This window comes from Pleurodeles waltl, chromosome 4_2, assembly GCF_031143425.1.
Source record: "Pleurodeles waltl isolate 20211129_DDA chromosome 4_2, aPleWal1.hap1.20221129, whole genome shotgun sequence".
Classification (NCBI taxonomy): domain Eukaryota; kingdom Metazoa; phylum Chordata; class Amphibia; order Caudata; family Salamandridae; genus Pleurodeles; species Pleurodeles waltl.
This window is the reverse complement of record NC_090443.1, coordinates 134,912,785-134,928,048: the sequence shown is the minus strand read 5'-3', so window position 1 is coordinate 134,928,048 and position 15,264 is coordinate 134,912,785. Positions and strand designations below refer to the sequence as shown.

Genomic DNA, 15,264 nt, shown 5'->3' with positions numbered 1-15,264 from the left:
CTGAATTCTAGAACGTCTGATTCTTGAGACAAGAAGTGTAGAATGAGAGCATCTGTTATTGCCCAGACAGTGCACTGAGCTAGATGGACTGCCCTCGGTCTCAGAAAACTGAAAAGGTAGGACGTCTTTATCTTGAACCCCCAATATGCAGGTGTCCCATGCAGCTCCTCATAACAATGTGACCGAGCATCCTAATGCAATGGCATATCTTGTATGGAGTTCTGCGATCAGCAGGACCAAGAAAAAGATGTAAAGATAGCTTCAATTACAGTCATATTGTCGTCCTAGCTGCCTTTATACTGGGCCCACGGATTCTCTAGACACTGCTGACGTGGTCTCATCCAGATTAGTGGATGTGGAACTAGGAAAATGTATGAAACCAAAGACCCCCCTGACGGGAGAAAATCTGACAAGTTGCTGGATGTCACATCTTTAAAATAATGTGACACTTCATGTGGCTAGAAGGAATCCCCCCATTTTGAAGGACAAGTGTCAGCAGCCTCCATGTCCAGGACTGCTCCCACATAATAAAATGGGCTGATGTGGATTTTACACAATTTATTTTATGGTATTACTGGAGAAGATGAGAAACTCAGAACAGAAACTTGGCACAAAACTCAGCAACCATTGGCCTTTTGTGATATTTCTGCACTTGCGTATCATTCCCCAAACCGGAGTGGTGAACAAAGAAAGATAAGGGAAGAGTCACTGTTCTGCAGGAGGCTCTCCTGCAAGAAAACAAGCCGCAAGTCAACCCCTTCATTATGCTGACTTTCAAGATTGACAGTTCTCCTTCTGTTGCTGCCAACTCTGAATTTGTGTGTTGCATTTCTTCATCTGCATTAGAAGCAAATGTTCCAGAGAAATGTATGCTTGAAATCTCTGTTGGGCTTCAGGCTTCAAGACTAAGAGTCAGGAAAAACACTGCATAGCCAATCCATGGCAATAGTCATGCAAGGCAGATATGATCAACCTGCTGCCGCACCAATTTCTTGGGCTGACACCGTTAAGCTCTCGAGGATTTCTTTAAAGTCTTTCCTGCCCTCAATGAGAAAACCTGGCTATAAAATGTTGGGCACAGTCCCACAAAGAATGATCGCACCTGCCAAGCAACGCATCGGCACTAGCTGCTTTCAAAGTAGTTTGTACATTTTCATAGACCCTAGCGCTAACAGCCTTCATCCTTTTACTTTCTTTCTCTGGAAAGGCAGCGGAAGCTGGAGACCACGGATGGTACTTCCCTGCAGCCTTTACAATCCCCAAATCTGGATGAGGATCTATACTAAGCAAAAAGTGGAATATAGTCCTGAGGTGCATATTTCTTCTACAGTCTGGCTGGAGAAGCTCCAAATGAAGCGCTTGTAAGAATAACTTCATGGCGGGATCCAACAAGCCTGGAACCAAGGGTAACAAGCATTTGCAATGCAACGGATCTCGTGTTTGCTCATGTTAGAGCTGATCGCGTTGTAAACTCCTAACCCGACTTTTCACCTATCGGGCAAAAGTGCATTTATGTACATAACCCGAAAAAGTGAAATTAACTATGTAAAGCGCTCGACTTCTGCCAAGCGAGGTCGCGCTCGTAAATTAGAGAAAAAGAAGTCCACAAGCCTGATGGAAAACAGCGAGCCTCGCATGTTTTCTGTAATTGGTCGCTGCGCTCCAGGGGGGCTAGCCAGCGGAAAAGGCATGACTTATGCGTGCCTTCCACTAATGAAAGCAAGCAGATTTTATTAGGCAAGCCCACGAACCAATAAAAAACACGGACGTGAAGTTGACAGAGCAACGCAGGCTCGACCCTAAAAATGGCTTGTAGGCAGCGTGATAATTGAGTGAGTTTCAAAAATGACTAAATAGTTGGCTAAACTGTTCAAACTCAGTTTGTTAGTAGCTTTCACCAGGATTTCATCAAATGTGGGGATGCCATCTACTGAAGGAATCTTTGAAAGGGAGACTCAGAGAAAGTTGGCGAATCTCGCATAGAATACAAGGACAAACATCAATGCAATGTCGAACTGAACAACAGAACTGTTAACTTCTTCTGGATCTGAAATGACATAAATGATACCCAGATCTTATCTATGCATTTCGCTTTTTGTAAATTAAATTTTTCCATTTCTATGCACATGTCTAAATTCAAACAACATTCCTTAACATTTGGTACTCTATGTTTTACATCGAAACAGTTAATGCCAACTTTTTAAAAATACATTTAAGTCATTCCAGATCCTAAGAACTATCAGTCAGAGGGGGAGAATACTTTTTGAATGAGTGCCTGCAATCTCTGTCACATTCTTCCAATAATTTGAATTCTATGTCATAAACAGAGAATGCGATAGAATGATCCCTCCGACATGTATGCCCTTAGGCAAGCCGACAAAAATGGCATCTTAAAATACCTGCATCTGTGTCCTTCATGGTATTATTAGTTAAATTCTGCTCTTATCAGTGCATCTCTTAGATAAGCTAAAGCCCCTTCCCAATCTTTATAAATCAACTTACTTACCGCCTCATCTTCCCCTCCATTTCTTCTCATCTTCCTCTTAATTTATTAATTAGGTTTTTAAGCCTGGAAAGTCACAGAAGGAACCAATGCAATGTCAGGGGTCAGGCTTGTCTCAAAGAGTTATAGAACAAGCTGAGCCATCGAAAGATTTGCCATTTAAACAATATACACCAAATATCAAAAATACAACAAAAAATATCAAATTAAAGATGTTATTTTTTTTAACTCTTGTATTTTACTGTTGTGCATTAGATTAGACCATTGTCGGTAAGGTTATTAAAAAAAAATATGTTTTTTTACATCAATGATGCCCTGATAACACTTGCACGTGTAAACCAATATGTATTAGTTTGCCATGTGCCCTTTATTTATGACCAATATTTTTTTATGCGGCGCAACATAGTCTACTAAAACTTTGAAGAAGTAAGGTTCTTAGATAGCACACTTGAATTTACTGAAGGTGCCCTCATAATTGACTATCAATTAAAATGAGCCGCAGTAGTATAAAGTGATCTGCGTCTGATCACACAATGTGGTCAAAAAAGGAACCCAGCATTTGAGTAGAAGATTCCTGGTTACATAGTGTGGAATTCAGCCACAGGACTGATGTTACCTCCTCTTTTCCACTTAACACTAAAGAGAAAGTTTTGCATTTCTTTCAGGGGACTAAGTTTGCACACCTTATTAAATAAAGACATGCATTGCACGTTAAAGCAAGCGGACACAAGAAGTCTTTTTAGAAAAAAAAAGGTACCAAGTTGAAAAAAAAGCAGAGTATTTGTTTTTATATTACTGTCACGGATTTCACCATACTTAGCATTTGGGAAAATGTCAGATGGGGGGGGTTCAACAATTAAGGAATGATAATTAAATGTATTAGTGAAAATAAGGTTTCCTCTGCAGAGTTAAAGATCTACGCTGAGAAAAAACTGTGAAGTGGAGAGCTCAGCCGAACCGAGATGGCAGCACACATGGGCTGATCGGCCCTTTTACACACGCACTTGACTACCCGCTGAGGCTGGAGTGGTGGCTAATCTTAGCTTCCAGGGGTCTAAATTCAGAAAAAGGCCATCAGATCTGCGGTTTAGTACTCCAGAGCATGTTTAGTACTCCAGAGCATCCCATAGTTGAAAAGAACTATAGAATTGGGAACTGAAGAGTTAAACTTCTCTGAAATTGTTTTAAGGATTTCGTATAACTGGGTTCCTATGTATCCTTCAGCTTGGAGGTTACAATGACATCTCATGTCCAGAACAACTTCATATTTAAGTATGCCAATCACATCCCCTGCCACAGTGTCACTTCACGTGTTAACATGCCCTCCCATCTGGTCCAGTGCATCACGTTCCACCAGCAGGCTAAATGCAAGTTTAGTGGGCAGGGAGTCAGGAGCTATGGAGCCATAAAAATATTGACATTGTCTGACCTTCTAGTCTAATGGGGATTCAACTCTGGATCAACAGAACCATTTGTTTATGACAAATGACTATGTCCGACGTAGCATGGTGCATAGTTAAAATACTTAATCCACCATCATAGTCTGACTGGACACATTTGTCCCAGGAGAGCCGGGGTTGTTTACACACCCACAAGAAAGAGTGAGACGGGGCTCATGCTCAAAGAAACACTCAGGAGTTTCCGGAGTGTAGTTTGTGAGGAAGACCATCATCAACAAAACAATGCACCCCATAAAAAGGTAAATTACACCCCCAAAGATCTCTCCGGATCCAATCTAAGAGGGTTGTAATGGTTTGACAGCAACATGGATTTCAAAATTATTTAACATTTTGAGTTTGGGTACACAGTGGATTTACTACCTGGTAGCCTTCCATCCTCCCTGTGCAGGTAACAAAGACTAATTTATCTTTATCTTGTTAACCACAAGACCAGAGGTTTCATCACAGAGTTTCAATATCCCCCATCAATCGCTGCCCAGTCCATCACGGGTAGCAGAGAAAGAAGAGTTTGTCATCAATGTGTGATGACCTTCGGTCTCCAATCCTGCACCAAACCTTCCCTTGTTTATCAGGTGGCAAAGGATTTACTCACCAAAGCAAAAAGCATGGGTCAAAGAGAAGACCTGGGGCCTCTTTAAATTGGCATTCTGGCAATATTTAGAGGCGGCAGAGCAGCAGCTTTCACCACCGAGGTCACAATCACATGTAAGTAACCCATAGCTTTTCAATAAATTCACACTTCTGGGGTAAACCGACTCTGAAAAATTACCTGTCTAGAGTACATTTAATGTTGGGTGAATCCAAGCTAGCTCAACCTCAAAGTAAAATGGAGGTTGTTGTGCTTGAAACACGTTTGATTGTTATGGCAATATGTCTCTGGGTTTCTATAACTTTTCAACAGGATTTTTCTACTGTAAACTGTTTGAGTAAATTCAGACAACATATGCTTAGTTTGGATTTACATAGTAACAAAGCTGTCAAAAACAAAGTTTCACATTGCATGCCTTCTTAAAGTGATCTATTAAACCCTACGATGAAAGCTATCCTTATTGGACTCGGGGTCAATTCAATGTTGGATTAAAACACCACCCTCTATTGGGTTTGCCCAATGGAGACTCGCTCTCAGGAAGTGTAATACGTGACTGCAGCCAGGCAAGCAATCGCTTCAGGCACTGTCCCCAATTAAAATATTTCAAATGCTTCTGCACTTTTAATATATATGCAAGCAAGGGAAGGCCCCAAAAAATCTATAGAGTTTCAGATTTAAGGACTTCTGGCCATCTAAGATAAGGGTCTTCAACCTTTTCATTTGCGACAGCTACTTCTGAGCATTGAAAATCACTGTGAGCTACCTAAGGCTAAACAACTCACATATAATTACCAAACTCCCCCCACGTCCAGCTTCCTTAACTTTAAGCCTACTGTCTGTAGAACCAGACACTATGGTTTGAAAAAAATGCTTTGCCTGGGGGCACTATGACAGGGCTGCCATGTGTGTCAGTGAGAGCATGGTCTTTGGGAATGTCTAAAAATGTGTGCATATAAATAGGATGCGTGTGTATGGGTAACTGAGAGCTTGTCTTGTATGTTCTTGCCGAACAGGACATTCCTTTCACCATATGTGGCATCATTACATGTATTACACTAACAGTTTTTTTGTAAATTGGAGAAATTTAAAGTGCACATTGTTCAGAACTTGGAACATTTTTCTGAAATTTACATTTCTCCCATTTAAAAAAAAAAAAAAAGACTATCGGCACAGTGTTCTACTGGCCACTGTGAGAAAGAGGCCTGCTTTCTGTAAATGCAACACTTTGGAAAAAAAGTTTGAGGAAATTAAAATGAAAAGTTAACTTAATCATGAGGTAACTTCTCAATTTCTCTAATTTAAAAGCATGGAGAAACATTATTTTCTTACCACCTCCAATATTGAATTGACAAGGGCTTCTATTTAAGAGTGCTTAGTGCTTCATTTCTGCACCTCTGTTCCTCACCATGGATCATACAACGGACTTCAGCACTGCTCCTTATCAGACCCTTCTATCTACAGCCTGATAGTAATAATATAAAATAAACACGGCCTTCCATCAACTCTAAAAGGAAAAATGTCACTAAGTGCTTATTTAAAAATGAATTCCATACTGTGAGCTACTCTGAAGGGGCCTCGGAGCTATTGGTAGCTCACAACCGACTGGTTGGAGACACCTGATCTAAGATTTTTAGAACAGTCCCTTCATTTGCAAGGGTCCTTAAAATTATTGACAGAGGATGAAAGAACAACTTGCAAACTTGGGGTGCAGCTCTCAGCTTTAGGAGCAGTATCAATACCATCTTCTCTTCTCCTCGTTCAGGACATCACCAGACAACACTTTGTGGTAAAAGTGCTCTATAGAGATATCTTTAATAATTATTTCATACATAAAAAATGTATTTCACAGAGATGCCTATCTAAGGCAACCATTTATCTGTGTGAGAGGTTTGTGTGTGTCAGGGTTGTGGGAGATGGGGTCTGATTCTCTTTGTTAGAGTTTGTGATGAGAAACTCATCTGATTTTGATGAAGGTATATCTAAAAAAAAGAGATTACTCTAGATAGTGTATGGTTTGAGAGAGCGAGTGAAGATAATGCAACCCATTCACTTGAGTTTGCACTTATGAATTCTTGCTCATCTATTAAAATTATCAACATAATTAAAAAGTCTACTGGGATGGGTGAGGTATTCAACTAATATCAGTAACAGTTGTTCTTCAAGAACAATTAGGTATACTTAAAATTACATTTTACCAACATGCTGCCAAGCTTCGATTAGGAAGGTAGAAAGGGTGGGGTATTTGCTCTTTCACTAAGGGCAACTCTCCTGTAAACAAACACTGGATGGACTTTTTGTCTACTGTACATCTAACCACTACATGTATGACTAGGCAGATTTATCTTTTACTGTAGCAGTGGCTTACAGGCAACCACAATATCATAATTCTATTTGAGAAAACTTTATTATTTTTCTTATAATCTTTGAACCACAGGTAACTAAGGTTTTATTCTAGGACATTTCCAATTTCTGGAATAACGAGGACTATACCCTGTCCAGTGGCTTCTTTGAACTGCTTGATTCAAAAGGCTTCCACCAGAGGCCTGGGAGTCCTTCTCACACAGCATTTGGTTCTTTATTTGCACGGTGTCCAATAAAGCCAATGACTGTACACTTAGAAACCGCTGACTTCATTTGGCCATGCCTTTCAATGATTAAGGACCTTTTTTCTACCAATTCTTTGAAGGAGTATTTCAAAACTTGTCTTTTGAAGGATTAGTGCATCCAGTGACTGCCACTGCTATAGGACCCTAATCCAGCCACTATGCTGAACCGATTGCTACCATATGGTGCTGATGATAACCCTGTAATAATTACCACGGGGTTGAAACGTCAACTACAGTACTAGTGAACTGATATTGATGAAACTTGTGTACACATCGTTCTCGAACCTGGAGTCTTGTTACAGTTGTGGCTTATATCAGCCTCTAGAACAGAGGTCCCCAAACTATGAGGTGCGACCCTCCCCTCCCCCCAGGTGGGCCTTGGAATTCTGGGCAAGGGGCTGGGAGGGGTGGTTCGCTTTCCCCCAGCCTCACCTGAACTTTGCCTTATTGAATCTCCTGTGCTGTGAAACTAAGCCGCACAGACAGCTAAGGACACCTTCGTTCCAGGACACCAGCTTCCTGAATGAAATACAAATGTGCGCTACAAGTTGATCTGAAAACGTAAAGGGTAATCTACAACTGTAAAGGATGCTTCGGAGCCAGTTCTGGCTTTAAATGATCGAATCAATCAAAGCTTTGTGATGACAAACATTTATTCTTTCTGAGTTGTAGTGCAAAGAGTTAACCACTGCACTTTGAAGTGTGTTCTTTAAATTAGATTTACATAGCGCTTACTTCACCTGGAGGTGTTGAAGGGACAGCTATTAAAAAAAATGGTATTGCACATCTGGTATTATTTAAATCTACATTTGGGAAGCATCATTTTTTCTTAAACCTTTTTGTAGTGGCCTATCTTATACTGTGTGTGATTCAGGCATAAATGAATGCCTTACATATTCACAGTGCTTTCAGTCACAGGCTTTGACCTTGTGGCACTAAAAATACACAAGTCACTATTATCCCCTGCACCAACCACAATTTAATTCAGTTGCTCTCTGGTTACACAGACTTCTGCAGTGTATTAACCAATATAAGTTTCATAATGCAAATTTATTTGCCATTTAAACTGCCTGATATTTTATATGTAGCTACCCGATGGTGAAAGACCTATAAAAAAAAAAAGGCCCAAAATATTCTGAACGTTTTTTTTGTTTTTTTAAACAGGCTTGCGCCCCTTCACTTTTTTGACGCTCTGGTGGCACAAGCCTCTCACTCATACCTATGAGGCAACACAAAGCCACCCTGTGTGGTTTTACATGGCCTCATAGATATGGAGAAGGGAAAGCACCACAAGCCGCTATGTTGCCTTAGTTAGCGTCAAGGAGGCGCTCCATGGGCGTTGTGTTGGGTATTCCCATCCAACACCCACGGATTTTGACGCTGCCCCAGATTTACAAAATCACATAAATTGGAGCAGTGCCAAAACCTTATGCCTCCCCAGAGCAGGTGAAATGAGAAGAAATGTCTTAATTTCTCCTCATTTTTCCCTCTTTTCATATGTGTTGCATTCTGCCACACATATAGAAATGGAAAATGCTTCTTGGGATTGTTTTTGTGCAGGATGGTCCTCCTTCCTGCACAAAAACAATCCAGCCTCTGTTGGCACTAGGAAGCAATTTGTGCGAAAGGACAGGAATGCACTGTATTTCATAAACATGGTCCATTTCTGCCCTTTAATATTGGCGTAGGGCAATGTAGCAAGAAGACTTGCAGCACTGCCCTACGCCAATTCCTCATAAATTAAAACATTCGTTTTTAGCCACAACTTTGACCACGCCCTCACACTCACTGACATTTGGTTTGCTAAACACCGTTTAATATTATTTCCTCACTTTAAAAATTATTTGCTGTGGGAATAGGGGACGTTTATGACTGTCAATGACGAGGAGTACCAGGTTCTAGAAATTTTTGTCAGGAGGGCATCCTTACACCTAAAAGTTTTTGAGATGGAGGTCCCGGCATTAAGAAGTTTGAAGATCTCTGCTCTAGACTGTCCATATTTGAAAATAACACTAGCACACACTAATCACTCATGTCACTGTTCAGTGCACCGTTCCTGTTGCGGGACCTAAAATATGAACCGGTAATCAAGAGATTTGCTATATTGATGCAATGATTATATGAGAAAATATTTATCCAGTATACAAACAGAATTTATTTTGTATTGATTTTAGTAGCCAGGGGAGATTAGGTTCATTCATCTTTCCGAGGGAATACTGTTTTGTACAATTTCTATACCTTGTTCGTGGACACATCAATTTATGATTACATTTAGACCACTCCATTACATAAAGTCATAATAAAAAGTTAAATAGTGCAACCTAGAAACAAACTTTGTAAAAGAAAATTAACAGGTGCTTAATTTTTTGTTAGGTGAAACGCTGGTTATGCATAATAAGACATTAGTTATGCTGCAGTCATTTCACACCAAATGTGATGCCTTTCTTACCCTGCTGACCCCTATAAAAAAAACAAAAGACTGTTTAGTAGTTCTAGTAGAAAGATTAATGGTTGGTGTACTGAGTTACTTATCAACTGGAAGAAAAAATATTGTCAATAAAGTGCGTTTTGCATAAGAATCCAGAAAATAACTGACAAATTAGCTTGCAGCCACCATCAGTGTAGCAAATTAATTGTAGAAGATAGGCATTTGCAAGATAAACCCTAAGCCCTTCAAGGAAATTACATGTCTTGTGAACGTAAGGCTTTTAGAGGAGACACATATACAAGTTTCAGAAAGCAAATTATTAAGTATTTTTCAAACGTTAATCTTTGATTTAAATTTGAAAGATCAGATGCTGAACAAGTTTAAAAAAGATTTCGCTCTTTCGATTTGGTAACAATAAAGACAGTTGGTTATAGACTAGCCACAATCTGTACTATCACAAAGGAAGAAAGTCCTTCCTGCTTTATTAATGAAGACAAATATTAGTGTTTTGACAGATAAAATAGCTAGGCTTCTTAATACTAGATTTACAAAGACGGATTACCCCAGTTTGCTAAAAAGAGGCTATAGAAACAGCACATGCGACACAATCCACATGTGACCATAGGATAGTGGGCAGTTTTCATCTCGAGTCCAAGCCACCATTCTTGGTAAAAAAAATTCTGACAATATAGTAACTTCCGGGCCTGCACAGAAAATGTGTTTGTTTTCAGATTATCAATCAGGATTTAATCTTTTATGAGGACCAGAGGTGGTCATTTCAAATATGAGGGAAGGAATGTTATTCTTCTTGGACAAAAGACATCTGGTGGTTTCAGTTCTTCTTGAGCTTTCCACAGCATTTGATACTGTGGACATTAGCTGTTGTATGAGGGAATGAAGTGATTTGGGGGTGGGAAGAGGTGCAGCCCTAAAGTACATATGCTCTTTTATGAAAAAGGACAACTTGGTTAGGACACCCATTCTTCTTATGGGGTCCCTCTTGCTCGCCTGAATAAGGCTTGTGGACTTCTCTATTAAATGTATGCTGATCATACTGAAATCATGGTAGATCTGTAGGAGATATCAGCAACAATTATGCCAACAGAATATACACTATTGGATGACTGATAATTATTAATGTCTAAATGTGGATACAACTAAAATTCCTTTTGTAGGCACCAAAGTAAATCTAAGTTTTTGGCAGGAAAAAAATGGGATTTCCCATGAACTAGTAAGAACTCTGGTGGTTGTATTTGATTTAGAGCTATCCTTAAGCAAAAGAAAATTATATTTGAAAAAATCTAGAAACTTCCACTTGTGTGATTTATTTAAAATAGTACCAGCTCTACCAAACACGACAATCCACACAGAATAGGGTTATGAGAACTGACTCAGGCTGGATAAAACTGGACAATCTGAATACATATTGCTGAAAGCAAAGAAGGTTGCCCAGTAAACTATAAACTCCGTTCTGAGAGTTAATTAGGATTTGGAAAGCCAGACATGCTGTGCTTCCGGGTTATAAAAAGAAAGTGATTTCAACCAAGGGAATATTCAAGAATGGTTTGCGATGTCGGACTGTGAATAAAACAAATTCAACAGAGATACAAGTGACAGTGCCTCCTCTTAACTTTTTTACAACCATGACCCAATTTTTAGAACAACAGACTTTTGTGACCCTGCTAGCATTAACTGACACGAGGTGGGAGCAATTTTTTTAATGTAATGACAGCAATTGTGTGTAAACGCAACAGCCTTGACCGCACCTTTCAAAATCAGACTGCAGCCAAGATATTAATCTGCATATAAAAGTGGGCGATGGTGTACTGCACTGGCATCCAGAACATTTTTCAAAGTGGGGTGCTGGCCTGTACCATCAGTTCACTAAAATCACAAGGCTTCTGAAAATTTTTAGTGTTGATACCAGCACATTTCAGAAACCTCTTCTGCAGCAAAAGTATATATGTATAATAAAATGTGGAAAATAGAACGCCGGCACTCCAGACAACTGCAATAGTTCTTTAATAGCTTTTTAGTAGCAAAGTCTCAGCTTACATCAACGGCTACGCGTTTCAACCATTACGGTCTTCTTCCTAGCCCAATTCTTTTACAGAGATCCCATCCCCCCTAGAAAATATACTATTTGCTTTACTAAACATAAAAGAAACACAAATGCCAAAGAAATACTATACCAATCCATTGTAATTTTCAATGATAACAGTCAAAATATAAAAAAATGGATGTTCATTTTGTTGCGGTACCTAATTTTACATTACTCCATTTCCTAATCAAAATAAACCTGTTAAGGCGGTGTGCCATCCTATTATTGCGGTATATGTATTACCTTTAAACAATTAAATTTCCCTTGTTAATATCAAAAAGTGAAATGCCAATTGGCCCACAGTATTATCCATCCTATAATATAATCAATAATAATGATACTGAAAATTGGTACATCCATTCATTACATATTATCACTTCTAACAATCAATGTTGTGATGCCATTGCATCATTTAAACAAAATCATTTCTTTTAAAATAATCTCATAACTTTATAAATTTTCTCGGGGATACGATCTAACTACTTTGATGAAAGCCACCTGTAATAGCGTGGTTCCAGAAACCCTATCAATTCCAAAAAACATCTTGTCAATTTGCCCTCCATGTACCTGGCCACATTGGCGTGCCACCGGATAGTTCACATCATTATTTCTAATTGCTCGCCAATGTTCCAAAATTCGTTTTTTCATTGGAAAGACTGTACTCCCCACATATCGGAACCCATATGGGCATCAAATTACATATATTGCAAAATCTGAATTGCAATTTAAGAATTTCTTAATCTTAACTTCTTTACCAATAGGTAACATATATGTTTTGCAATTCACACTATTTTTGCAAGCCTTACATCTGGCACATTTGTAAAAACCCTGTTGACTACCTAACAAAGTCTCTCTATTCGAATAGAATAGGGAAATAAGGATAAAATTAGAGTCATAAAACAATGACACACCTAGACTTAAGCCCTTAGCGATAGGAGTTGAGTGACATGTAGTTACTTACACCAATGCCCACAAGCAAATACGACAGTGCAGAGCTTGGCAGTATGATTGGCACTAATTAGTGCGCGACTAGCTATGTTGTTGAATGCCGTACGCAGTTTTTCCCTCGTCCTCACATTCCCATCAGGTGTCTAGCTGGTGCAAAGAGCAGCACTTTGCTATCATACCTCAGTATTTTCAGGGTGTCATTGCACATCCGGACACCTAGTGACCGTCAGAGCCGGATTATCCACAGCCTCCTGCAACGTAAATAAACCGAGCAGAACATAACATGTTCCACAGTTTTACTGCTGACATCACATGCTGGGCATCGCTGATCACTAACCCCCTGCCCTCGTTCCCACTTAGCAATAAAGGTTTGGAGAGGTAGGGTCTGGTAACGAAATTGCAGGTAAAGACGGCCAGCTATGGGTGGCTCAACCTCATCCAATGAGTACTCCTCAATGTAAGTATCTTTTACTAAAAGGAAAGCTTCCGTAAGAGACCCTCAGTCCGTCTGAGAATGTAGGTGCGAGTCTCTAAAATGCCAAAAGGCGTCTTTGAGCTGATCTTTAGAACAGCCCCCACCTCACCTGGAGCACTCCACAGATTTGCAAGCCCTATCTCTGTAAAGGTGGATTTCAAATATTTAAACCATGCTGTGTTGCCAGAGCCATTTCGACAAGATATCCTCAAGCCCCTGCCGATGGCAGTGGAGCTCTGTGGTAACGCAGATCCTCCTACAGAAGAGCAGGGGGACGAACCGGTCACACAGTGGTCTCATCCCAAGGTCCATCCTAAGTGGTAACAATGGAGTGCAGCACGATGCATCAAACATTCAAATAATACAAATAGCAGAATAAGACCGTTGACTGCAAGTCTTCATTCAAAGCTGCAAGGAATTTCGAAGGCTCAAGTATAAAACTGAAATGTTATAGTAATGGATATTTAAGAGTTGTCGCACACGTGCGCGGACACTGGTACGCACACCTTTAACCGCTCCTGTTGATACGCAGGTTAGCACTAAAATATAGACGTGTGAGACTCGTACTAGAAATAGAGAGGAGACGTGTCAGGAGCAAGTTGATACGAATCTCTAACATATCGGTCAAGTTTAATCCCCTCCCCCTGTTATTAAACTTCACGAGACCAGGCATCAAAGACGCTTTCGGTGGCTCGGTACTCGTTTTCAAGGTGCTCTCCGAATAAACGCTGTACAGCAAAAATCCCAACTGTGTTTATTTGTAAAGGAAAACCTATCCCATCAATACACAGACAACGAAAACAAAAGGAGTCTTTTAAGTCTAATAATATATGCAACACGCTCCACCGTAGGTGCCGAACTCCCCGAGCCCCCGCCCTCTCGCCACGAATCAATGCCCCACACGATCACCCTTATGCCTTTCAAACTCACGGGTCTTTCCTTTCAGCATCCGTAGTACTACACTCCTCTACAGACACACAGCGTCAACTCTCCCGAAAACCCTCCAGATGCATCTCACCCCCAATCCCGCACCTGGTCAAGCTGGTTCTTCAAACCCTCCAGCTGTTGCAGAGACAGCTCACTAATGTTCACCGTCTGCGCCATCTTGGAAGAACAGGACAGGAAGTAGACTCAAGTGACGCTGACGCTCTTCCTCCACTGGTCTAGCCAGAAAGAAAAGCACGGCTACTGAGCGGTCTAAGGCCTTCATGAACAGAGAAGAAAGACTACGCCCTTATGACACATATAACCACACACGAATGCTTCTTGAGGGACCATGATTGCGAGAAGAGACAGGGTTGGACATAAAATAGAATGGAGTACACTTGCCAAGTTTTCAGTGTTTATTTGTGTGAATGTTCCATGTCTACCCCTTGATCATGGGTGAGATTTTAGTGCCTGACGTGACCTTTCAGGTGACACCTGAAGGCATGTAAAACTAAGAAGTCCTGCCTTTCCAATTCTATGTCAGGACCTGAGGCGAGGATTATGCAGAATCTTTCTTCACTTTTTATTAATAGCAGATTTAAAGTTCAACAAAGAAAACTACAATGCCCAAGAGACCTATTCCCATGGCAACCAATGTCCAATCACACTGCCATCCGACTGCTTGTATAAATATCCCCAGGAAGTGACATTCTTCCTCTTTCTTCACTGCTCTCTGATTCAGATAAGTCCCCTTCTCTGTCTCTGAGTTGTAGAGTTGCAAAGGATTGTCTTTTGACGATTTACTGATATTATATATAGTTTACCTATTGTATTGATCGCGTGCGCGTTTCTGTCAGTTGCTTGGCAACTGGACGCGTGGTAGGCTTTTTTCAGCCCGAGCGCGATCGATTTTTTATACCAGTCGGGTCCACCAGCGGGCGCTCTTTCGCGCGCCCTGGTGTTCCTGAGCGTTTCTCCTCAGCGATTCGAGTCGCGTTTGCGCTCGGTCACCTTGGGAAAACGCGTTTGGGCTAAAAGTGAGTCCCTGCTCACTTTAAGCCCTGCCAACCCCCGCACACACCGCGTGGCGGTGTATTTTTACTCGGGCCCTTATTTAACGTGCGTCTCGTGCGTTGAGGCCCTTGCCTTAGGGCACATTTTCCATTCCGGCAGGAGTGCGGGGGGGCTGCCCTGTAGCGCATAGGGCATTTTAATCCTGCAGTTTAA

The 15,264-nt window shown here is 40.7% G+C and overlaps 1 protein-coding gene across 1 annotated transcript in view; it reads right to left on the bottom strand.

Annotated features, from left to right (window-relative positions):
- PFDN5 (prefoldin subunit 5) overlaps nt 1-14,288 on the bottom strand; it is a 54,059-nt gene extending 39,771 nt beyond the window's left edge. Inside the window, exon 1 of the mRNA XM_069230953.1 lies at nt 14,143-14,288. Coding sequence (XP_069087054.1) covers nt 14,143-14,214 — 72 coding nt within the window. The 5' untranslated portion in view covers nt 14,215-14,288. The remainder of the gene's footprint in view (nt 1-14,142) is intronic.
- Between the last annotated feature and the right edge of the window lie 976 nt (nt 14,289-15,264).